Below are 26,062 nucleotides of genomic sequence, written 5' to 3' on the forward strand. Positions count from 1 at the left end.
TCTGGGTGGAAGGTTATAGTTTAGGCGATCGTTTAGATAGGCAGGTGCAATAGATGTAACATCTTCATTTAAATTTGGTGATGCAAAGAAAAATTTGTTTTTTTTCTGTGTTAATTTTCAATTTAAATTCTGACATCTAAAATTCAATTATCTGTAGAATCTCAACCACAGTTTGATTGATTTGGGAGAAAGAAGTATGTACAGGAATTAAAATAGTGATATCGTCTGCATAGCTAAATTTAATTTTAAACTGGGATAATCTATTGCCTAAAGAAGCCAAATAAATATTAAAAAGCAATGGAGACAGAGGAGACCCCCTGGGGTACTCCACAAGGGTTACTCCAACTGTTTAAAAGCTCATTGTTGAGCTTTACTTTAAGTTCTAAATGTAAGAAAACCCTCAAACCATTTCAAAACATGGCCATGTATGCCTGTAGAATCCAGACATTCCAATAGTTTATCATGGTCCACAAGGTCAAATGCACTGCTTAGATCCAGCTACAAAATTAGAGCACTAACACTCTTTCTGAAAAGACTACATAAATTATATTGTTTTTGTATAGGGGCTAATTTATCTAAAATGGTTAAACTAGTACTTTCCCAATGTGATTCAAACTCTTTAGGACACTGCTCTTCAACCGCTGGTCCACGGACCGGTGCCGGTCCTCAAAAATTCCTGCTGGACCATGGCCCGATGAGCTGTGTATCCGCATGTCTCCCTCCTGTGAAGCAGCTGATGTTTTGCTTTCCTCCCCCTGCCAGAATAGCAGAGGCTCTCTTCCCAGTCTCCAGACAGTGGCTTCCTCCCCTCCCCTCCCCTCCCCTCCCCGCAGCTCTCGGTATTCTAACTTGCCTGCAGCAGTGTCAGTAGCGCCAGCGCAGAGATTCAATTAGGCAGCCTTGGGGCTTTTGCTGAGTCGCGGCCCGCCTCTGATGATGCAACTTCCTCTTTCCTCAGAGGCGGGCGTGACCCATCAAAGGACCCAAGGCGGCCTAATCATGTTGACGCTACTGACACTGCTGCAGGCAAGTTAAAACACTGAGATGCTGCTAGTCCGGGTAAGGTAAGGTGCTGGTGGGATAGAAAAGTGCCTGGCAGCAATGCTTGATTGTATGAATGCTCTTGGGCATGTTTTGGGGTTGGCCTTGCCTCACCTGGGAGTCATTTCTGTTTCTTATGCTGTCACCGCTTTTCTTTTCTCAAGAGCAGGGGGGGGGAGTGGTTGTTGGATGCCTGTAGTGTGAGTGTGTGTGGGGGGGGGGGGGTTGTTTTTCTTTTCTTATGATACTGGAGATCAGACATTGGTTGATTGGAAGGTTTGCTTTTTGTATAAAAGTAAGGAAAACTGCAGCCTGTATGTCATGACTTCCCATTGGTTTTTCATGATTATATTTTTGCTTATTTGCTAGTCCTGTTCTATTTCTTTTGGGTCTGGCATCTGAGTGGAAGCCTGTATAGTTGGCTGCTTTCCTATATTGTTACTATATCTGTACCTTTTAGTGGTTCTTGTTGTGATTATTCAGTTGCACTAATAAAGTTACGTTTCAAAAAAAATAAAAGGTGCCACACTGGACTGGACATGGAGCATGATGAAGGGGGAGCTGCTGATGTTAGGGGTGAAAGGAGAAGGGGGAGCTAGAGCTGGTTGGGGGAAGGGGAAACTGCTTCTTCTGGTCTGGGGAGTTGCCACACTGGACTGGAAATGGAGAATAGTGAAGGGGGGGGGGGAGCTGCAGCTGGACAGAGGAAAATAAAGGGAGGGCTGCTACTGGACCTGGAGGGAGAGGGAGGAGAGATGCTGCTGGACTGTGGGGAGGGCAGTGGAGAAGGGGGCAGAGAGAGTGAATTGGTGGATGGGGGACAGTGAACTCAAGGAGGGAGAGATGCTAACAACAGGGGGAGAGCAAGGAAGGCATACAAGCCATAGGGTGGGGGGCCTGGGCTCCGGGCAGAAAAGAATAGAGAGATGATGCCCAGAGAAGAGATGCTGTGCATGGAGAATAGGGACAGACACAGAGGGGAATGCTGGATGAAGAAGAGATGGGAACACAGAAGGGAAATATTGATCACAGGGGTACAAAGGGACAAGGACGCAGAGCGTAGTGGTTTTTATTTCAGTCTTAGTAGTTTGTCGGTCCACAAAATAATTATTTTATTTCTGCTGGTCCATAGTGTAAAAAGGTTGAACACTGCTTTAGGAGAGTCTGGACCTTGAATTTGTTCATAAGTTATCCAAAAAGAAGACGGATCAAAATGTCTCCTTGAAATTATTTCCCTTTTTTGTAGTGGTAATTGCTTAATTGCTTTATGACCCCATCTAAGATTAAAATGATCTGACCATATATTTGGGCTCCATGAACCATTGGTTAATGAAATATATGGATCAAGAATTTCTTTAGTAGAAAAGGTCACCAAGTCCAAATGGTGGCCTTTCTCATGAGATTGAGAAAATTCAGGAATAATATAGTCTAGTGAAGATAAAAAAGTAATACGGTCCATTTTATCTGGGGAATCTTCGTCTAAGTGTAAATTAATATCACCAAGTACAAGGCTATAGGGAGAAGAAATAGAATTATGTAATACAAATTCTTGGAAATCGTTCCTTGCCTTTGACCAACTTCCAGGGGGGACATAAAATAAGATACATCTTTTCTACTTATTCTCTAGAGAATTAGTAAATCTAGATTCCAAAATGGTAAATTCAAAACTATCCAGCAGAATAATAGCAAGCCTTCCTCCTCTCTTGTTCTCTCTACAAGAGGAAGAATTTTATAACCCAAAGGTAACAAGTCCCCTATATTAGGATTCTCATTTGAGAGTAGCCAGGTTTCTGTAATAAACAGGCAAGCAAGTTGTTTACTAATAATCCAATCATTAATTAGGACTGCTTTGTTCCTGACTGATCTGGAATTAGTGTAGGCACAGGAAATCTCTGAGAATTTAGAACAAATAGAAGCATTTAAGTTAATAGATTTAAGCTATCTTGGCCTTCCAAAAATATTATGTGACTTACGAAAGTTATTGTGAATGCATGTTTCTATTGGAAAAGGCCCTTGCTGGAATTACGATGATAATGTACTGAATGAATAAAAAGAGGCATCCAATCTCGATAATCTGCGGATAGGATAGATTGGAATTTGGGCTCATAGTCTTAAGCATGCGAGACAAACGAGCGCCGACAATTCAGCGTGCTGCAGGAATACCTTCTTTTAAAGGGCTCCGACGGGGGTGTTGGTGGGGAAACCCCCCCCCCCATTTTACTTAATAGGGATCACGTTGGCATGGGGGGGGTTGGGGGGTTGTAACCCCACATTATACTGGAAACTTAACTTTTTTTCCCTATTTTTTATACCTCCCACATCCCTCCAACACGGCAGCACAATCCCTATTAAGTAGAGGGGGGTTCCCCTCCTACACCCACTGTCGGAGCCCTTTAAAAGAAGGTTTTCCTGCAGCGTGCTGAAGTCTTGCGCTGAATTGTCGGCGCTCGTTTGTCTCAAGCGCTTTTGTCCCGTCACCGGAATTTGTTCAAAAGGCAAAATATTAACATCTCTCAGTCTACCGTATTAAAGTTACAAAAGTAAAATCAATAAAACAAGCATTTTGCTTAACTTAAAAATCTAAAACTATACCAGCAAATGTTAATTGCCCTAATATGGTTTGTCAAAAAGAGACATCAGTCACCTTCCAAAGTCACCACGCAAAGTCGCACGCTTTTGACATGCACCTTAGATGGCGCGCCGAACAGCAGTGCGCCGTTAGGCACTGCCTTTAAATCAGGTAGTGTCTGGCAACGGAGGAAAGAGGGGGGCGGAGCACGTTCACCCGCCCGGCAGAGGCTGGTAGTCGGGGAAAAGAACTTCCCGCTCTAGTGTTTAAAGCAGGCAGTGTCTGGCAACGGAGGAAAGGGGGGCGGAGCACGCTCACACGCCCAGCAGAGGGCTACTGTCTGCCTCTTTAACCAAGCTTATGACTGAAAGAAAGAAGTGGATGGGGGAAGAGCTGCATTCTTGAAGCACAAGACATAAGAAAATATGAATAGCCATATTGAGTCAGGCCAATGGTCCATCAAGCCAAGTATCCTTTTTCCAACAGTGGCCAATTCAGGTCACAAGTACCTGGCAGAAACCCAAATTGTAGTAGCATTCCATACTACTAATCCCAGGACAAGCAGTGGATTCCTCCATGTCTGTTTCAATAGCAAACTATGGACTTTTCCTCCAGAAACTTGTCCAAACCTTTTTTTTAAAACCCAGACACACTAACTGTTACCACATCCTCTGGCAATGAGTTCAAAAGCTGAACTATTCATTGAGTGAAAAAATATTTCCTCCTATTTGTTTTAAAAGTATTTCCAAGTAATCTCATTGAGTGCCCCTTGGTCTTTCTACTTTTTGAAAGAGTAAAAAATCAATTCACTTCTACCCATTCTATACCACTGAAGTTTTTTGTAAACCTCAATCATATCCCTCCTCAGCCATCTCTTTCCCAAGCTGAAAAGCCATAACCTCTTTATACTTTTCGTCTCAGTAAAGAAAAAGTATGCATATGGAAACACTCTCCTCTTTGAGGATGCCTTCATTGAAAAGTTTGAAGGTGGGTTGGTGGAGACTGATGTTCATCCAAATATGCTTGCCAACAGTGTTTGACCCCACATGGGAAGACATTTGGCTACTCTCCTTTAGCTTTTAACTTAAAAACTAGTGAAGTCTACTGCATTATGCAAATATTTTTTATTTTATTTTTATAAGATTTCAATTTATTATACAACTACTACTATCCATTCAGTCATGTCCAACCCTTGGATGCTCTGTAGGCCAGTTCTCGCCATGCTTCTCTGTTTTCCATGGCTTCTTTCAATTGCTTGATGCTCATTCCTGTGTCATTCTTGATGGTATACAGTTAACGGGCCTTTGGTCTCCCCTTGCTTCCTTTTACCACTAACCATTTCGAGTAGCACATCCTTTTCTAGTGAATTTGCCCTCATCACATGTCCAAAATAGGTCAGTTTCTCTCTGGTAATTTTGCCTTCCAGGATCAACTCTGGATTTATATGACCAAGAACATCTGTTGGTGATCCTAGCTATCCATGGGATTCGTAGATATCTCCAGCACCAAAGCTCGAAAGCATCAATTTTTCTTCTATCTGCTTTCGTGACTGAGATGTTCTTGTGATCAGTGAGGGAACCAAGTTAAACAAAGCTGTCAACCACTTCTATTTGTTCATTGTTGATCTTTATTTGGACTTTCTTGTTAGCAGTAGTAATGATTTTGATCTTCTTGATGTTCAGGTAACATCCCATCTTCTTGCTTTCTTCTTTGAGCTTCAGGATCAGCTTCTTGAGGTCCTTCTCACTCTCTGCCAGCACGGTAGTATCATCTGCGTATCTCAGATTGCTGATGGTTCTTCTGCCTATTTTCACCCCAACACTCAAATCATCTAAGTCCAGCTTCCTCATGATTACTTCTGCATAGAAGTTGAAAAGAATAGGAGAGAGGATGCATCCTTGTCTTGTATCCTTGATCTTTAACCATTCTGTATTTCCATACCTGGTTCACACTTTAGCTTCTTGAGCGTAGTAGATCTGATTAACCTGATCAGGTGCGCTGGCACTCCTACCTCACTCAGTGCTTGTCATGCTCAACAGTCAAAAGCCTTGGTATAATCAATGAAGCACAGGTAGAGCTTCTTCTGGTACTCCCTCTTATAATCATATTATATTATAATAAAATGAAAAAGAAATACAGAAATTGATAATTCAATAAGAAACTTTAGATAAATAAATATTAACTTTATCAACCACAATATAAAGAGAAAATAATAAGAGTTCCAATTAAGAGGGGAAAAAAAAAAATCAGAAAGAGGCATTATGCAAATATTAACCATACTGCCCCTATCTTTAAAATAGGGTAGTCACACCAGGAATTAATGTGTTAGTAATATGTCTCCACAGGAAAATACAGTTAAATTACTCAAAGATAGCCAAACTCTTACTTGAAATACCTGCTTTGATTTTGTATGTCATTGCAAAGTGACTGCAGATTTGCTGCAATGATTACTGCCCAAGAACATTCTCTTGTGCAACCTCTGCCACTTTAAAGTAGAAGGACTGTCTGTCTGCTTTTAATTTGGAGTGAATAAAATGGTAAAGTGTCTTGTCTGATCCCTTTTATGAACTACAATGTGAAGGCTAAAAAAATCCCATTCTATATTTGTAAAATAATAATTAATTAAAAAAAAAAAAAAAAAGCTGAATACAATCAAAGCAAATGCCAACCAGCTATAGCATCTCTCACTTCCTCTTACTCCTCCTGTAATCTGTCCTGTTTCTAGCTGCCAGTTGGAGGCTTCTATAGCAGCCCCCACGTGGGGGCTGGAAGCACAGTGATTCACACAGGAGGGATAGGAGAGAGTAGGAGACACCACAGTTGGTCGGCAGGCATTTACTCAGATCCTATCAAAATACAGTTGTTTTTTTTCAGTTTTCCAAGTATCATATACAGAAATGGTCCAAGACACAACATATTTTTGGTATAAAACTTATCTCCTTGTCTCTGCTACCTTAGAAATAGACTATAATATTCAGTACAACTTCAGTCTGCATTTTTCACTTACCATGAACAGTTACTAGGCTCAGCAGTAATCTGACATCCTGGCTCTTCTATAACCCATAGTGCACTTTTATTTCCAATCCAAGGGATATTGGAAAAAAATATATATAAATGGGGTCTGTCTGGGGACAAAATAACTCTGACAATTTAATTAAATGAGATGAAACTTGGGCATGAGGGGGGAAAAAACAGTAAAAAGAGATAGCAAGTTTGAAATTGGGCAAAATAAACATTGGGAATTCCAGAGAAATACATACCCCCTCTACGACCCAATACATTTCTGTAGGAGAAGGAATTTCTGCTTCTATAAAACAGGCAATAATTAAATGAATGGTTAAAACAATAGTAATTTTTTTTTTAAACCCACACACTACTTTTTGAAAATAGGTCAAAATAGATGGGAGTACTGGAGAAACAAGCCACCAAAATGTGGCCTAATACATTTCAATAGGAAAACGTGTTTCAGAATCTATAGCATAGAGTGAAATGTAGCAGTTAGAGAACAGACCAAGGCAGTTTAAAAGGTAGAATTCCCTCTCCTTCAATCCCCCCAAACTCTACCCTTAAAACGTATTCCATTTACAACTGCCTCACTCCCCAAACTGCTGCTACAGCTCAAAAACTATAGTTTTATTAAAATTTGATATAATAATTATATACTGCCATACTCAGCGAGTTCTAGGCGGTTTACATCAGTTAGATTAGGATCTGCATAGACAAGCAGATTTACAACTATTTATCAGAATTACAGCTTTAATCGAACTAGATAGAGGATGTGGAAAGTAGGGAAAAGGAATGGCGTCGTGGAGGGGGGGCGAGGTGTTATTGTCGGAGGGGGGGGGGACAATTAGGGTCTTGTTTGCTGAATAGGTAGGTTTTAAGTAGTTTTCTGAAGCCGAGGTAGGTGGGGGTCTCGAGTATCATTTGGGCTAGCCATATAATCGCCTATTCCTAGGTTTCTAGGCAAATTACAAAAGTAAAAATTATACAATGTTAAAATACATAAACATATTTTTGGGGATTATTTGACTTACTGAAACACTGGGGTAGGCGGCGAGGAACTACAAATGTTAAAAGAAAAGAAAACATTCAAGGTAAAAAACATTCAAGATAAACAAAAAAAAAAGAAAAAGGGCGAGTTGGTTTAAGAAGAACTGAGAATGACTTTTTGACTCTTGTGGAGAGTAATGGTCAGGTACAAGGTTACATTGAGAAGGCATCTTTGAAGAGATGGCTTTTAAGTTTCCCTTTGAAACGATCTAGTATTTTTTCTTCTCGTAATTGGGGTGGCAGGGCATTCCACAGCTGAGGATCTGTGACAGAGAAGATTTCCAATTGTCTAATACCTCACCCCTGAATCTTCCCTGTCTCAAAAAACTTGCCCCTCTGCAACTGCCACCTCACCCCATATATTTATTAATTATTTATTTCCAATTTACTATACTGTCTTTTATAGACAGGGTAAGACGAAGCGGAGTACAGTCTAAAAGAATTCAGATTGACAGGAACTACAAATGAATGGCAGTAAAGCAATTCACTCAGGACATATCAATATAAGAACATAAGAAATGCCACGCTGGGACAAAATACGGCATTAAAGATCCCCTTTATTCCTTTTGTATTTTGCCTCCCTTTTATTTTATTTTAAGCAATGTATCCTCCCCATCTGCCCATAAGTATCATGTTCTGTCTGTATTGTAACTGTGAATTTGTTCCCTCTATTTTATATTCTTTTTTGAAAACTTTTAATACTTTGTATAAATTGGAAACCGCTTTGTTTATAAAAGCGGTATATCAAGACCTAAATAAACTTGAAACTTGAAAAAAGTGTACACTAAGCGCTATTCTATAAACGGAGCTCCAAGTTGGGTGCTGTTTATAGAATAAAGATGAAGATTTATGCCAAATGAACCCTGGTGTAAAGCTTCATGCTTAAATTAAGCGTGGATCTCCCAAATTCTGTAACACCGAATGCACATCCTTGAGCTGCCCCAAGCCCCTCCCATGGCCAGGCTTCCTTTTCAGATCCATTCAGAATATTTATGCGCACACCTTTATAGAATAGTGATTATAAATATGGCTGCGTAAATTCCAATTATTGCCAATAACTGATTGTTAGTGTCCAATTGTTAGCGCTAATTGGCTTCTTAAGCGATTAAATTCACACACAGTTTAGACACACACACACATTTGCACATGCAGTTTTGAGTGCTATATACAATATAGAATTAGGGGGATGGTATTTCTGCTTGGTCCCTCACCACAAAACACACACAAATGCACACACACGAATGTTAATATTTTCCTATCCCTCTATTTCATTTTCTTTGTTATCAATTCTACTCTGAAAAGTATTTCAACAATCAGTTATACTGTTGTATCACCAAGTAGTATCTGTTGCTGTGGGTAGGGCTAGAATAAGCCAGTCACCAACTATGTACATACTTTGCATCCGTATGTTTGGGAAGGGACACTATGGGCTCATTTTCAAAATAGAAAGACATCCAAAAATAGCATAAAGTGGCTTTTGGGCGTTTTATTTGCTAAAATATCCAAATTGCTATTTTCTAAACATTTTTTAGATGGTTTTCTATGCTGTTTGTCTGAAGTACATCTAAATCTCAAGGGGTGGGGGGATGTTTTGGGCAGGATTAAGGTGAACTTATGATTTGGATGTTTTTCTGAGATAATGGAACATTGCAGAAAACGTCCAGGGCAAAACTTGGATGTTTGAGGCTAGACCTGTTTCGATAACGAATAAGGCCCAGATTCCCTAAATGGCGCCATTGTTGGCGGCCACCTTAAAAGTGGCTGATCGTGTGTCAATCATGCGATGGCAACATTTAGAGAATCAAAGGTAGGTGCTGGAAAAATAGGCCAAGGTTTTGAAAGCCTACATTTCTGGCGCCTTTGACGTGAATTGCACCTCCGTAGGCGCTTCATGACACCTAATGCGCTGTTTTTTTGGATGCCAGTAGGCGCCTTAAAAATCAGTTTAAAACGTCATTTAAATGTTTTTCATTTAGCTTGGGTGCTTGCCGGCACCTAAAAAATGTCGCTGTTTATAGAATATGGGCCTAAGTGCCTTAAAGGTGCCAAAACTGACCAGATGACCCCTGGAGGCATTAAGGCATGCCCCCCCTTACTCCCACAGTGGTTGTTGACCTCTCCCACTCCCCAAAGATGTGAAGAAACAGTATATACCAGCCTGTATGACAGCTTCAGATGTTATGGCCAGTCCTAATAAAGCAGTGAGCAGGCCTCTGGAATAGCCTGTGGTCGGTGAACTGCAGAGAAGTGGCCCTCTCTAACTATTACACTTGTGGTGGAAAGCATGAGCCCATCAAAACCCACCAAAAACCTACTGTAATAGCATATATGTAATATCTGCAGGCATAAGGGCTATTGTTGTGGTATATAGTTGGCTACAGTAGGTTGTGGGTGAGTTTTGGAGAGCTCACCATACAACGTAAGGTGAGATGTGTACCTGGGACATTTTAAGTTCACTGCAGTTCCCCCTAGTGTGCTGTACTGCTCTGCTGGACAGTGGTGTAGTAAAAGCGGGGGGGGGGGGGGAGAGGGGGGTCAGACTACCTTGGGTGCCATTTTCGCGGGGACGCCGATGCCTCTCCTCTTCTCCACCTCTCCTGTGTACCTCTACTTATTTTTTTTTCCCCAAAATATTTTTATTGAATTTTTCAAATAAACACAATACAGGATATTACAGAAAAGAAAAACAGGTAAATATCATAATCAAATACAAGATTTCAAAAAATCCCCTCCCCATCCCCTCACCCCAAAAAAGCCCCCAAAAAACAGACTTAAGGAGAGTGCTATCTCCATTGGACATATGGTTTCCATATCTTAAAATAGGTTACCAGGGTGTTACGCTGTAAGGCTGTCAATTTAGACATCATTTGCAAGTAATCCAAACAAGAATAAACTGAGAAGGTTCGGTATCAGAGGGGTGCGCCAACATTGCGCCAAAGCAAGGCGGGCCGCAGTGAACACACATGCCGCCAATTTCTGTTCAGGGGAAAAAAAATCCAGGAACTCCTACATTAAGACCTCTACTTATTTAATTTATTTATTAAAAAAAAGAAATTCTATACCGTTTAAACCTAAACGGTTTACATAATTTTATATACATAATTCTATAAAACAAATAAGATCAGACAAACATGAATAAATAATACTCAGAAAATCAAATGTAGAAATAATGAGTCAAAAAGGCTTATACAAAGAATCATGGGAAAATTCTTCAACAAGCAGCAGTCATAATGGATCAGTATCTAGAAAAAGGCATTTACACCTGCTGCTTGCACCGTCCTCAGCTCCCATCTAACTTCCTGGTCATGGTTGTCAGACGATGTGGCCAGTCTATTAATTTATTTCTATGGGAAAAGTAGCTCCAACAGGTGCAGTATACGTATGCTGATTCACTGCAACATAGTGATTAATGAATTGGCCAAGAAAAACCAAAAAACACTGGAGAGATGATGTGGATTGCTATGTTGACTTTTTATAAATATTTTTAATAATAAAGTCCATTTCAGGAACATCGTCTCTCCACACTGTTTTTTGGTTTTTCTTGGACTCTTTATTCTCTGTGGATTATCCACGGTCAATTTCTTTGTTTTCGATTAATGAATTAGACCATTTGAACGGCCTGCCTCTCTCATCTCCTTGCTTGTTCATCTCTTCTGCATAGCACGTCTGGTAGTTCGTGCATTCTGTACACTTAGAAATCCTGTGTTTTGAGTTACAGTATCTTTAGGGATCTTGAGAGAGAATGGTATTGAGAAAGGGTAGAATATTTTTTTATTTTTTTTTTAAAGAGTTAGGACCAGGAAGAAGATGTCTTTGAACACGGCTTTGTTATGATTTGATTTTGTTGCCCATGGCCCCTGCCCTGTAGCAGCAGCTCCTTAGCCTGGCTCCTACCACAGCAGCACTCCTGCAGATGTGGAGGTGACTTCTTAGCCCCAGACCCTTCTCAGATCCGATAAAGCTGTCTAGCCCTGGATGCTGCAGGGATTCCCAGGCCCAGTTTTGGCTCCTCAGTCCAAGGCGCCACATTTTTTTTGACGTATATTGACCTGGCACCTGGTATTCTTCTAGCTGCAATATGGAGCTTGTCTGAAAAATGTACCTAATTTTGTGTCTTTAAGACTTTGTCCCTAGTGATACAGTTTCTTTTCTCTTTTGTGGCTATAGGTTCCAAACAGAAGATATCATGGTCCAAAAAGGTCCTGATCATCCTGGGATTTCTATTCGTCTTGGGAGCAGTTGCTTTAATTACTGTAGCAGTGGTGCAGAATAAACCCCTTCCGAAGAATATGAAGGTAACCCAAAGCACATTAGTTGGGACTAATTTCTGCCTGACAGTTAAGGTAACAGGAAGTCTGTAGTTACTAATGGGTGTTCTTTCCTGAGTGGGAAGATGAATTGTCTAGGGCTGCATTTTTCAAACTGGTCGTCAAGAGCTACCTAGTCAGGATGTGCACAGTGAACAGCATGCACTGCTTTCATTGTGTGCAAATATATGCTGCAAGCATATTCTTTGGTCATGTGATCTAGTGCAGCAAAACACAAAGCAGACCAACATGGTATGCATAAAATTTATTGAATATACATTAAGAGCATAAAACAGTCTCTATAAACGCAACATGGCCATGTTTTACCCCCTGCAGGGCTGCATCAGGGGCACAGTGTAAAACCAGAAGGTACAATTCTAGATATTCACCTGTCTGGAAGGTACAAACTTTCCACTGTCAGAGGAGGAACACAGCATGCTGTTTTTTGTATGTGTATGGGGGGGGGGGGGGCTTAACATTGCCATATCGGGCTTTTAGAGAGTGTTTTATGTTCTTTTCTTTGTATGAATAATTTTTTTTTATTTTTTTTAATATATCTTTATTCATTTTAAATTTTACACCAAGTGTATAGAAAAATCAACAATCAATATACAACATCACTTGAAACTCTACAAATTCTCAAAAAAAAGATTTAACCCCAACTTGATGGACCTTCAGTCTGTTCCGATATGGTAATGCTTATGGTCTTATGTTCTAACCATCCGGTCTCATTCTTTAGTGTCTAACTCAACTTTAGAAAGTTTCTTTTATGAAAATAAAACAAATACTAAAAACATCAATGTCAGGAACCAAAATATCACAACTCCCCTCAGAACCCCCACCACCCTAAATTATATATTAAAACCCCATCATTCCCCATCTCTAAAATCTTGTCAAGGTGAGCCACACAGGTTGAAGAGGTAACGGCGAAAGCTAGGAGGATGCTAGGGTGCATAGGGAGAGGTATAGCCTGTAGGAAAAATGTGGTATTGATGCTCCTGTATAAGACTTTGGTGAAACCTCATTTAGAATAGTGTGTGCAATTCTGGAGGCCACACCTTCAAAAAGATATAAAAAGGATGGAGTCAGTCCAGAGGAAGGCTACTAAAATGGTGTATGGTCTTTGTCATAAGGCGTATGGGGACAGACTTAAAGATATCAATCTGTATACTTTGGAGGAAAGCGGGAGAGGGGAGATATGATAGAAACGTTTAAATATCTACCTGATGTAAATGTGCATGAGTCAAGTCTCTTTCAGTTGAAAGGAAGCTCTGGAATGAGAGGGCATAGGATGAAGTTAAAAGATGATAGGCTCAGGAGTAATCTAAGGGAATACTTTTTTTTACAGAAAGGGTGTTAGATGAGTGGAACAGTCTCCCGGAAGAGGTGGTGGAGACTGAAACTGTGTCTGAATTCATGAAAGTCTGCGATAGGCACGTGGGATCTCTTAAAAGAGATAATAGTTACTGTGGATGAGCAGACTGGCTTTATCTGCCATCATGTTTCTATGTTTCATTATCCTATACTCGGCTCACACAAGAATCAGAGTATGAATAGGCACAGCCACTGACCCTCAAGCCTTGCATTTAAAAATGCTGGTGTAGAAGGACTGAGGTTGAGATAGACACTAAAGAATGAGACCGGATGGTTAGAACATAAGACCATAAGCATTACCATACTGGAACAGACTGAAGGTCCATCAAGCCCAGTATCCTGTTTCTAACAGTGGCCAGCCCAGGTACCAAGTACCTGGCAGAAACAAAGAGTAGCAACATTCCAGAGCTGAGATTGTGATGTCATAATGCCTCATTCCACCAATGCCTAAAAGCCAGCCTCATCAGTGATGTCACAATGGCTTCATTATCCTATACTTGACTCACATAAGAATCAGAGTATGAATAGGCACAGCCACTGACTCTCAAGCCTTACATTGAAGAATGCTGGTGTAGAAGGACTGAGGTTGGGACAGACACTAAAGAATGACACCGAATGGTTTCCCGTGGTTATCTGCAGGGATGGTGACAAATTCTGTCACCATGTCATTCTCTATGAGGACATTTGTATAACTAACTAGGCACTAAAGTTTAGGCACCATATTTGTGCAGGCTATAAGCACCTTTTGTAAGAATACTAATGTAAACCAGCAATGGCGTGCCTACATATAGATGCAATCACTTATGCCAAGTTTATGGCTGGCATAAATGTGAGCATCTAAAATTTTGCATTTATTTACAGAACTTACAATATTCTATGAGCAAACCACGTAAATGTCAGCCCTATCATCACACATCCATGTTCCTTCATTGTGAATGCCCCCGTGCAATTACTGCTAAGCCATTTTAGCATGTAATTAAAGACTAGTGCTTAGATGCACATAAGTGTACACGTCTATGAATGGCAGTACTCTATTGGCAGTACTCTATATATTTAAGCGCTCAAATGGCGTTTAAATTTAGGCAACCTATTATAGAATGTGGTGGATAGTGAAACTAGATACCTACATTTAGGAACTTAGCACATCAGTTTTCAGAGAGGCCATTTTAGACTCCTAGATCTCAAAGTTAGCAGTTCTTTTTCATTGGTTTTCTGTTCTCTGCCAAAGAGTGCTGTTCTCAAGCAATCCATTGGGATCTGGACAAGGAACACGTACATGGAACTGCAAGCCCCACCCCTCTGGGATGGAGCGATCCGGGAGCTTTGAGCCCAGTGTTCCACCCCTCCCCCCTAGCAATACATAATGGAAGCAACAGGGATCGGAGTAGTTGTTTGTAAGTCCCCTGAGGAATGCGGTTTACACTGCCGAAACTGGGATCCTAGTCGGGACCTTAGTTTACGTACTCTATGAGGTGAAACAAACAACCCTGTAGAAACTTTCTATATTCAGTAAAATTTCCACTGGTTGATTGGGACAACTTACTTGCCTTTTCTGTTTGTGTGACTATAAAGATACACCATGCCTGAAGAAAGAGGCTACGCCTGGTCTTGGTTTTGACCTGTTGCAACATAAATTTACTTAAATTCAGTTTAATCCAGTGTTCGGGAAGGGGAACGCAGGGGACACTTATTAGATTATTTAAGTAAAAATTGTCTCCAGTGCAGCCCCTTGATTTAAAAACAAATTAGCAGCCTATCACCGAAGCAGTGGGAATAAAATGTAGACTAACTCAGCCTTTCCCTTCTTACATAGAGTTATCTGGTCACCCCTGCAGTGCACGCAGCATTCCCACTGTTCCCAGGCATTTGAATTTTGTATGATGTAGGGATCTGAGGGATCTAGGAGAGTATTGTGACTGACCAGATCGCTTCTTGTATTCCCCTTCAGTACGGCATTGTGCTGGATGCTGGCTCCTCCCACACTAGTGTGTATGTGTACAACTGGCCGGCAGAAAAAGAGAACGACACTGGAGTCGTGCAGCAGGTGGAAGTGTGTAAAGTTGACGGTAAGAAAAAAAGAGAACGGCGATGATAGGTACAAAGGAGGGTCTCTGCTTCCCTGCCTGCTAACCCTCCTTCCTCTTCCCCCAACTGCCCCAACATACACAAGGAATCAATGGTGGCTACATCCTGCTCAGCAGTTTTAAAGGTCTGTGGAGTTTATTCCTGTGTCCATCCCATCTGTTAGCTCAAGTGCAATATTATAGTGCATAATAGCCCAGCTGATGTGAGATTCCATGGGTTGAAACACATGGAGACACTGCGAATCTGAGTGAAGTTGCAGAGTTTCTCAGTATGTATTATCTTCTTATGGAAGAATACACAGATTATGGCCCAGGTTCTGAGTGTGCCATTTCAATGGAAGACTGGTGAAGGCATTAAATATACAGTAATTCTACAAATGTCTTTCCAAGCTATTTTTTTTTTCCAGTCTTAGTCTATTTTATTTGCATTTTAAAGAAACAAGTAACATCAAGCATAATGATAATTTCGATACTAGAAAAATAAATCATATTGGGGAATAAACGCGAAGGGGAGATAAGTACAATATAGCCAACATTTGAACAAAGAAATGCTATAGACCGATTACATATTAAGGTCACAGAATGTAATAAAACAAGAAACCCTTTCAATGTTGACCATTTACGTGAGAATGCATGCATAGAATTGGATTTTTTTTTTTTTTTTGCAATGTAAGAGTCATATCTATAGGTTAAACAGAGAAGGTTCCACCATTTATCAAAAGATAATTGTTTTAAATCCTTCCAGGAAGAACATACAACTTTTAAGGGAATTGCCAACAAAGTATCAATCAATTTACAGTCATCATCAGAAAGATCAGAGAAGCATACACTTTTCAGGATAATAAACTTATAAGATAAAGGCACAGAAATATGGAAAATTTTTACCAATAGTACCCTAGACCTCCAACCGAGCTTTTTTTTTTTTTAAATGAATGTTTTCTTTATTAATTTTCAAAATATGGATGTACTTTTCAGAAAGTGTCGTACAATTCTTAGCATCCTTTTACAGAGTAAACGACATCCCACCCGATATTCAGCCCAAGGCAGTAGGTGGCATCTGAGCTGATCACAGCCATGGGCTGAACTGATCCCAGATATACAATGCCGTGGCATGCTTGGCTCCCGAAATTGAATGTCTGGTCTCGGAAATCCCCTGGGACTTACCCAAGTGCTTACTGATACTCAGACTGGTGCCTAGTTATCTTTCGTGCATAAAGTTAAGACAGCTTTTTTGTTGGCCTAAATTTATGCAATTACTTAGCCCAGTGTATCACAAACTGTGTGCCTTCTGAGATTTCAGGTGTGCCGCAACACACTGGGGAGGAGGAGGGGCACTGGTGCCGGCTGATTGCCTACAGAAAGTGCCTCTTGTGGCGAGAGGTACGTCCTGTAGACAATCGGCTGGCGTCAGCACCACCCCTTCTCTCCAGCCTTCTTCCATGCTTCTTTCTGGCATCTCGGGGCCCGTCACACGTGTGCGGACGTCGACATGATGGCATCACACAATCATCTAATCTAATCTTCCATTTGTGAGTCGCACATACCTATACAGGCTCACATGACATCATCACAGCAACGTCCACGCACTTCTGGATGCCTCAAGCCACGGCCATATGTTTAGTGTGCCGTGGCTCGAGAAAGTTTGCAGGACACTGACTTAGCCAGTTAGTGGACTGAAAACTGCTGTTAACTGACTAAGTAGGCATTTCGTTCACACTGTGCCCTTGTCCCGCTCTTTAGGACATGGTCCCACTATTTAGGAAATGGTCAGTTAGCAGCAAATTCAACAGCACTAACTGGTCTACCTTGGGGGTCAGCACCCAAGAAAAAGAACTTGGTGTCATTATGCTGAAACCTTCCGCCCAATGTGCAGCAGCAGCCAAAAACGCACACAAGTAATTAGAAAGGGGATGGTAAACAAGACTAAATGTTATAATGCCTCTGTATTACTGCATTCAATTCTGGTCGCCTTATCTCAAAGATACAGCAGAACTAGAAAAGGTTCAAAGAAGAGTGACCAAGATGATAAAGAGGATGAAACTCTTCTCTTATGAGGAAAGACTAAAGAGGTTAGGGCTCTTCAACTTGGAAAAGAGACAGCTAAGGGGAGATATGATTGAAGTCTACAAAATCCTGAGTTATGTAGAACGGGTGCAAGTGGATTGATTTTTTTACTCCATCAAAAATTACTCGACACTCAATGAAGTTACAAGAAGACAAGAGTTGCTTACTTGTAACATGGGTTCTCTGTAGACAGCAGTCACACTTACCCTCCCGCCATCCTCACTTCAGACCTACTGACCATCTTCAACTAGAGACAAAACTGGCAAGGCAGGGGAGGGGATACAGGAGGCGGGATTCCTTGCACATGCCCAGTAAGCCAAAAGCTTACTGTAGCTAGGGGAGAGCACCAACACACAGGATGAGTCTAGCACTTCACCAACAAGTGTGACTGCATTCCCCTGCAGTCTACAGAAAACCCATGTTAAAGGTAAACAACTTCACTCTATAGCAGTGTTTTCCAAGTCAGTCCTGGAGTACCCCTTTGGTTTTCAGGATATCCACAATGAATATGCATGAAAGAGATCTGCATACAATGGAGGCAGGGTATGCAAATGAATCTCATTCATATTCACTGTGGTTATCCTGAAAACCTATCTGGCAAAGGGGTACTCCAGTACTAACTTAGGAAGCTTTTACCACAATGGCTGGCGATAAAACCCCCCCCCAAAAAACCCTAACGTGGCTTGATAAAAGGGGGCCTATCTTTGCTATTCATCCAAGATTTAACAAATGATGTTTCATCCCAATCTGCTAACTCTTTTCACAATAAATATATTGGCATTAAGAGCTCCTTTTACTAAGCTGCGGTAGCGTTTTTAGCACGCGCTGCAGATTAGCGCGTGCTAATCTCACGCTACACGCTAAAAACTAATGCCAGCTCAGTGGTGGCGTTAGCATCTAGCGCACGAGGTAATTTAGCGTGCGCTAAGCGCATGCTAAAACCGCTAGCACAGCTTAGTAAAAGGAGCCCTAAATCTGATATATGATTTACTGTCTGACTATTTCTAACGCTTGTATAAATTATATTCGTTAAACTGAGACCTCTTTCAGCTTCAGCACTACTTCTAACTCACCTCAGCCCTGCAGACCCCCTGGCATAGACTGAGCATAGACCACAGTTATTTAATCCCCGCAGTGCTCACTGTTCACCTACGACAGTTACAACCCATTTATTTCATCTGTAGTTCTCTTTGGTCTCTGATAGCTCTAAGGTCCACCCAGGTTGCTAGTAGTGGTTCTGGAGCAGGCTCATCAGCAGAGGCTGCGGTTCCTCTCATTCCTGGTCTGTCCTCACATGAGCGTTACTATTCAGGTCTGATACAGCCCATTTAACTTTTTTCAGGAAAGCTATCATCATGGCTCAGTCAGCACTATTGCTTTTCTAACTGATTCTCTGAAGAAATGGATTCTCTAACGAAACGGATCAGTCAGTCAGTTTTTGTGCCACCAAGATAAGTGGTTTCTATGTTTCATGAATTTTTTGATAGTACAAACAGAGTCAGTTTCACTGATAAACTTTGAAATCTTTATCTATTTATGATTAAACTGCTATTTTTGCATAGAATTGCCTTTTTGCACAAAACTGCCATTTTGCACAGAACTTTTTCTGTGACCTCATACAACTTTATTATTATTACCTTGGACAATCATAATAACTTTATTTATACAAAATTATAACATTTCCTGAAAATTTTTTTTTAAAATATCAATTATAGCACTTAATGAATGCATTCATATAAAAAGGATGGAGGCGGACCAATAATTGAAACCATAGCATTGCATTTGTCAATAGCCTTTGGCTGTTATAAGACGCAGCAATATGGTCTGAGGTTTTGCCTTCTTCTATTTATGATCTATTAGTGCAATTGAATTGACAAAGTTAATTTTCATTTCATTCTACTTTTTTATGTGTTTTTTTTTTTGGGTGTATTCTTCTCACATGTGGCCAGGGCAGGAAGACAGCAGGAGGTAACGCAAGCATCGTATCATGAGGAAATGGCAGGAAGGAGATGGTTAAAGGTGACAAGAGCAAGTTATTTTTTCTCCCGCAGAATCCCAAGACTGTCTATAGAGCTCCAGCACCTAACTTCCCCAGGGACTGGCACAGCACAAACTCCCAGCCTTGTAGTCACCTGAACAGGTCTAAACACAGCTGCTACCTTTCCAGCAGCAAGAAAGGCAAACTTGGGGATCAGGCTCTGATGTCTTGTCAGTCAAAGCCAACAGGTGTCCATGTCCATTGCCAGTGGAATGCGCATGTATGCCCTATGATCAGGCGGAGCGTTTGTGTTTTAACATCGCTCTCCCCCCCCCCTACACTACAGCTATGCCCATGGATGAGTGGCTTTTGCCATCACCTGCAGACTAATAATCAGCTCGTAAAACATTTGAATAATTAACAACTGAGGGCAAGATTCTCAAAACTTTTAACGCGGCCGCAAAATGGTTTTCTGGCGGTTTTGCCTGCACGTATGTTAGCGGCGGATTATCAAAATGGACTAACTCTGTCTCTAGCAAAGTTTCTAGCTGTCTCCGACAATGGCATGCAAATGTGCTATTTAACACTGAAATGAGCCCTCTGGTCGATTCTTAAAATTTGGCAACACATTTTCAAAGAGCGGCGCCAGCTTTTGGTGTCAAAAACCAGCGACTGCTCCAGGGGTGCCGTTACAGTGCCAGCACTTGTGTTTTGACTGTGGCAATTGAAAAAAATTTTATCTATATAGTGGGGGGTATAAAAATCTCACACGATTCTTTTGAGTTTATGGGGAGACAGGCATGTTTTATGCACGCTTGTTAAAAGCCAACTTTTATTCTTGAGCGCGTATGATACCCTTATCTTGTGTGTTTCTGTGCTGTGGGCCATGATTATTAAATTTTACATAAAACCGATTACAAGATTTACCTTACTGATTTTTTTAGAGAAAGGCAGGGCATGTTTTATTCGCGATAAGTAGCCTATCCCCTCTCACTCATCCAATAGCTCTTGTATGCCTATGATTGACACACTGCTTGCGACATTACAGCTTTTACGACTGTTACAGCCACATGTGTTGCACGCAGGTGACGTACTCGTATTCTATCCTCAAACAACACCCTTGTTGATTGCATCATGCTGCTTCCCAGTGACATGCGCACATTCACGCCTCTTTCCTTTTATATTCTGTGCATGTGCCAGTCACCGAATCGATGCGACGCGACACATGTAAATTGAGCAAATCTTCCCCGCTGTCCGGCAAATCTCCCCTGCTGTCCATCGACATTATTTACATGCAAAATTTTTGGAGAATGTCTCGTTTTTTTTGTTTTTAAAAAAATATCTTTATTAATTTTAAAGCCAAAAATAAGTGCAACATATTATACAGACATTTTACTCTTTAACAGCACTTAAATTCTATCAAATTACATTTTATGACAAATACATATATCATCCTCCCTTTTCTACATATCCAACAATTGCACTCAAAAGTATCTCCACACCAACCCTGGACGTGTATGATCAAAGGGAAAAATCAGCCATTATTCCTTACAGAATATTGTCAATGGCTCCCAAACATCTATAAATTTCCTATAATGTCCCTGTTGTATGGCCATCATATGTTCCATTTTAAAAGTGTGGCATAGAGATTCCCACCAGAAAGTATAATTTAACCTATCCCAGTTCCTCAAAATAAGTTGTATGGCTACCCCTGTCATAATAAAGAGAAGTTTATTATTATGGGAAGATATTTGACTTTTAGCCCTCAATGTGTCAAATAGCACTGTATCATACGTCAATGCCACAGGATTTTCCAATACTTCATTCACTTGATCCCAAATGGATCTCCAAAATCTAAGTATCAATGGACAATAGAACAGTAGATGATCCAATGTCCCTACATCGAGATGACAGTACCAGCATCTTAGACTTAGAACTATCCAATTTCTGTAAACGAACAGGGGTCCAAAAAGATCTATGTAACAAGAAAAACCATGTTTGTCTCATAGATGCAGAAGCCGTACATCTCATCCTCCAAGTCCAAATTCGTGGCCATTGAGACAGAAATCTGCTGCTTTATCTCAGTGCTCCAGATGTCTAAAAGACCAGTCTTTGGTTTCTTATTCAAAAATTCAGATATTAATTTGTACCACTGAGCGGCCTGATGTCCTAGGAAAGCTGTCTGGAAGCATAGGATCGGCACACTATACTGATTTTTAAGATTTTACCAATCAGGGATCCCCTTCTGAATGGCCTGCTTCAACTGCAACCACTTATATACTTGAGACTTTGCAATACCAAATGTTTGTTGCATTCGTGAAAAGTAAAGCAGCGTTCCATCTGATACTACATCATCCAGAGTACGTATGCCTGCCTTCATCCAATACTTCCAGATGATCTTAAACTCGCCTATTTGAATCTTGGAGTTCAGCCAAAGGGACTGACATGTGGATTTATGAATTGGAATAGGTGTTAAATTATTAATAAATTTTAATGTGTGCCAAGTGACTGATAAAATTCTATTGTCCTTATATAACCTAGGTAATTTGATACTTAAAATGTGACTCAATCTCAATGGAAACAGGAGTTGCCATTCCAACCATAACCAGTCTGGAAGATTTTCCATGCGCTCAGGGAGGATCCAATACATAACCTGACGCATTATATAGGCTTGATGGTAGCTATAAAAGTTTGGGAAATTTACCCCACCTGCCGTAATTGGTTTTTGTAAAGATACTAAAGCAATTCTAGCAGTTTTACCTAGCCAAATAAATTTGGTAAGGATGCTCATTTAGTAGCAAACCACAGGCAGAATCATCATCTTAACAGTTTGGACTCTCCCCCACTAAGAAAGATGTAAAGGGTTCCATTGCTCACACATTCTGTAACCTTCAGCAGTAAAGACTTCTCATTTACTTTCATCGTCTCTTCCAACGTTTTCTGTATCCAAATACTTAAATATTTTATACTCTCTCCCTTCCAAAGGAAGGGGAATGAATCAAATAATCCTTTTGGACAATGTACATTTAGTGGAAGAACCTCAGATTTACTCCAATTTATTTTTTGTCATGTCAGGTTTCTCTTCTGTAGATGTTCTTTGGCTTTTTCTCGTTTTTTTCAGACTTTTTTCAGACTCTTTGCGTCACATAGTTGGCCCGAGAATCTAATTCACACAGGTGTTTGTTTTATTCCTTTTTATTGAGGTGTATTTCACACCTTATCAACCATGGACCCCTGAAGAAGGCGTGTTCTCTGAAACACGGACCGTGTCGGGTCCCTGGGTTTGTAATCGGATGGTATCATTAACTGCATTAAAAATTAGGTATAATAAACATCGCCTGCATCTTGTACATACTAGTCTGCGGTTTGTTTTTTGTTTTTTTCTCACTGCAACAGTAAAAATCACTGAACTGCTCTTTGTAATCTGTTGCCACTTCCCCAACCCTGTCCCTTTTGCACTCATGCCGTCTCCCTCTTTGCCCTCTCCTTCGAAAACCCGTACCCCTTCTTTCTTCAACTTTTTCTTCCCCGTTTCTCAGTGTCTTTGCTTTTTTTTCTCTTCCTGTCTTTTTTTTTTTTTTTTTTTTTGCCCTTTAATTCCATCCTTTAGCTGAGTTTCACTCTCATTGTCTCTCCTTCCAGGTCATGATTTCATTGAAAGCTGCATTATGCAAACTAGGAAAAGGCAACCTGATAATTTTCATTTCATTTCATGTCTTTTCCCATGTACTTTTTGGAATTGGTCATTTTATTTGTTTTTATTTGGCTGTTTTCTCATCATGGGAACTGCATGGTTAGAGCCAAGGTTGTGGGTTCAAGCCCAGCGCTGCCTCTTGTGACCCTGGGCAAGTCACTTAAATTTCCATTGCCCAAGATACACTAAGTAGATTGTGAACCCGCCGGGATGGACAGGGAAAAATGCTTGAGTACCTGAATGTAAAAACTGCTTTGACAAGTACTTATTGCTCTGCCTCATGGTTAGGAAAATCTGGACCCCCTAGACCAGGGATCTCAAAATCCCTCCTTGAGGGCCGCAATCCAGTCGGGTTTCAGGATTTCCCTAATGAATATGCATTGAAAGCAGTGCATGCACATAGATCTCATGCATAGTCATTGGGGAAATTCTGAAAACCCGACTGGATTGCGGCCCTCAAAGAGGGACTTTGAGACCCCTGCCCTAGACCCACCCAGTTCCACCCATCCCCACTCCGTCATGCCCCAGTCCCACCCCCAATCCTGCCCTAGCCCCGCCCCCGCTGCTTGCTCTCATCAGGCAGGAGGGCATGCACGGATGCCCTCCTGACTGGTGGCAATTTCATAGAAGCTTTTCAAAACCTGGGCAAAGTGCCAGGTTTTGAAAAGCCATCTGGACCCCTAGACATGTCCTCAAAAGGAGGACATATCTAGGGAAATCCGGACGTCTTGTAACCCTACTCATGGTCCTTCCAGCAGATTAGCAGGAGCCACCCTCGGTTGGGTCTCTAAAACTAAAGTATCTTGGTCAAACCCACAGAACTCCTAGTTCTGTTGGGAAATGGTTTCGCATAGTGGCAGTGTGCAGCATTGCCAGAGAATCAGACATTGCATCTGAAATCAAATATGCTTGCTTTCCTATTTATAGGCCCTGGTATCTCTAGTTACAGCAAAGATGTGGAAAAAGCCGGACTGTCTCTACAAGATTGTATGAACACAGCCAAGCAAGTAATTCCGAAGAAGGAGCACAGAGATACTCCTGTTTACTTAGGAGCCACAGCTGGCATGCGGTTGCTCAGGTACTGCACAAGTAACAGCAACTCATTACGTTCACTGCTTAGCAAATGGCAAAGTATCTTGTTTTCTTGCTGTAAAATCAGAATGAAGCAGATTGCTGGAAAAGTCATAGGGAATGTCTGCTAGTGGCTTGACCTTTTCGTCTTCCATGGATATGAACTTCCGTTATATATTCATTAAAACATAATGGAGCCAACACATTTATCACACCTTGTGTGACGTTCCATCTGAAAATTGCATATCTTCTTGAGTCCATATGAATATGCAGAACACAGATTTGTATTAAAATTGCTGTTTGACAGATTCATCTCCTAAACAGAAGCCTCACTAAACTTCCTAAGTTTTATGTTCCCTCTGTCTATTTCTTGTGTAATATGTTGTTCCATCATTTTCCACATTCTGCAACCCGTTGATTGTCAAGCTTCGACATGTGACATGTGAGGTTATCAAATTTGCTGATGACACCAAGCTTTGCAGCAGGGTTAGAAACGCGGAAGACTGTGAGGTCCTGCAAAGAGACCTAACAAGACTGGAAGAGTGGGCAAAAAAATGGCAAATGAGTTTTAATATAGAGAAATGTAAGGTCATGCATGTAGGTAAGAAGAACCCGATGTTCAGCTACAAAATGGGGGGATCACTGCTAGGGGTAAGCAACCTTGAAAGAGACCTGGGGGTGATGGTGGACACAACATTGAAAGCATCAACTCAGTGCGCAACGGCCTCAAAGAAAGCGAACAGAATGTTGGGTATCATTAAAAAGGGTATCTCAACCAGGACGAAGGAAGTCATCATGCCGCTGTATCGTGCAATGGTGCGCCCACATCTGGAGTACTGTGTCCAATACTGGTCGCCGTACCTCAAGAAGGACATGGCAGTACTCGAGGGGGTCCAGAGGAGAGCAACTAAATTGATAAAAGGTATGGAAAACTATTTGTATGCTGACAGGTTGAAGATGCTGGGGCTCTTCTCCCTGGAAAAACGGAGACTTAGAGGAGACATGATAGAAACCTTCAAAATCCTGAGGGGCATAGAGAAAGTGGACAGGGACAGATTTTTCAGACTGTGGGGAACCACTAACACAAGGGGTCACTCGGAAAAATTGAGAGGGGACAGGTTTAGAACAAATGCTAGGAGGTTCTTTTTTACCCAGAGGGTGGTGGACACATGGAACGCGCTTCCGGAGGTTGTGATAGCCCAGAGCACATTGCAGGGTTTCAAGGAAGGTTTAGACAAGTTCCTAAAAGAAAAGGGGATTGAGGGTTACAGATAAAAAAGAAGAGGTAGGTTACAGAAACGGACAGGAACCACATTACAGGTCATGGACCTGACGGGCTGCCGCGAGAGCGGACCGCTGGGCGCGATGGACCAATGGTCTGACCCAGTGGTGGCAACTTCTTATGTTCTTATTCCCTGGGTTGCATACATGAGATCCATATTTCTTACTTAAGTTTCATATTTTCCTTTTATCCATTTCTTGTGTAATAAGTTGTACCCTCACTTCTTGCAATCTGTAATTCGCTGATTGTCCAGACCTCTTCGATGTGAACCGCCTAGAAGTCATCTGACTATGGCAGTATAGAAGAATAAAGTTATTATTATTATATATATTATTTATTAAGGACATCCTGAAAACCTAAGTGAGAATTGGAGGTTGCTTATCCCATTAGAAACTTACCTGGACCAAACTAGGTCTATTGTATTGTGTCACACTTGGTCACCTGCAAAGAGTACCAAGAGAATGGAAAGGCAGAGAGTATCGCGGATGGGAATGCTTGGTCATCATGAGGAGCTGGGCTGTATTGTTATGGTTCAGAAGCCAAAC

General features: G+C 41.1%; 1 protein-coding gene across 4 annotated transcripts in view; it reads left to right on the forward strand.

Annotated features, from left to right (window-relative positions):
* The window catches only part of ENTPD1 (ectonucleoside triphosphate diphosphohydrolase 1), a 163,290-nt gene that overhangs the window by 95,786 nt on the left and 41,442 nt on the right, over positions 1 to 26,062 (forward strand). For 3 of the 4 annotated variants that reach the window (XM_033941892.1, XM_033941890.1, XM_033941891.1), the window contains 3 exons: positions 11,831 to 11,958; positions 15,293 to 15,410; positions 24,092 to 24,242. In XM_033941892.1, coding sequence (XP_033797783.1) covers positions 11,953 to 11,958; positions 15,293 to 15,410; positions 24,092 to 24,242 — 275 coding nt within the window. In that variant the 5' untranslated portion in view covers positions 11,831 to 11,952. Of the gene's footprint in view, positions 1 to 940; positions 1,027 to 11,830; positions 11,959 to 15,292; positions 15,411 to 24,091; positions 24,243 to 26,062 lie in introns of those variants that run through there. The other variant, XM_033941893.1, reaches the window with a different exon arrangement.

The sequence above is a fragment of the Geotrypetes seraphini genome, chromosome 4, assembly GCF_902459505.1.
Source record: "Geotrypetes seraphini chromosome 4, aGeoSer1.1, whole genome shotgun sequence".
Taxonomy (NCBI): domain Eukaryota; kingdom Metazoa; phylum Chordata; class Amphibia; order Gymnophiona; family Dermophiidae; genus Geotrypetes; species Geotrypetes seraphini.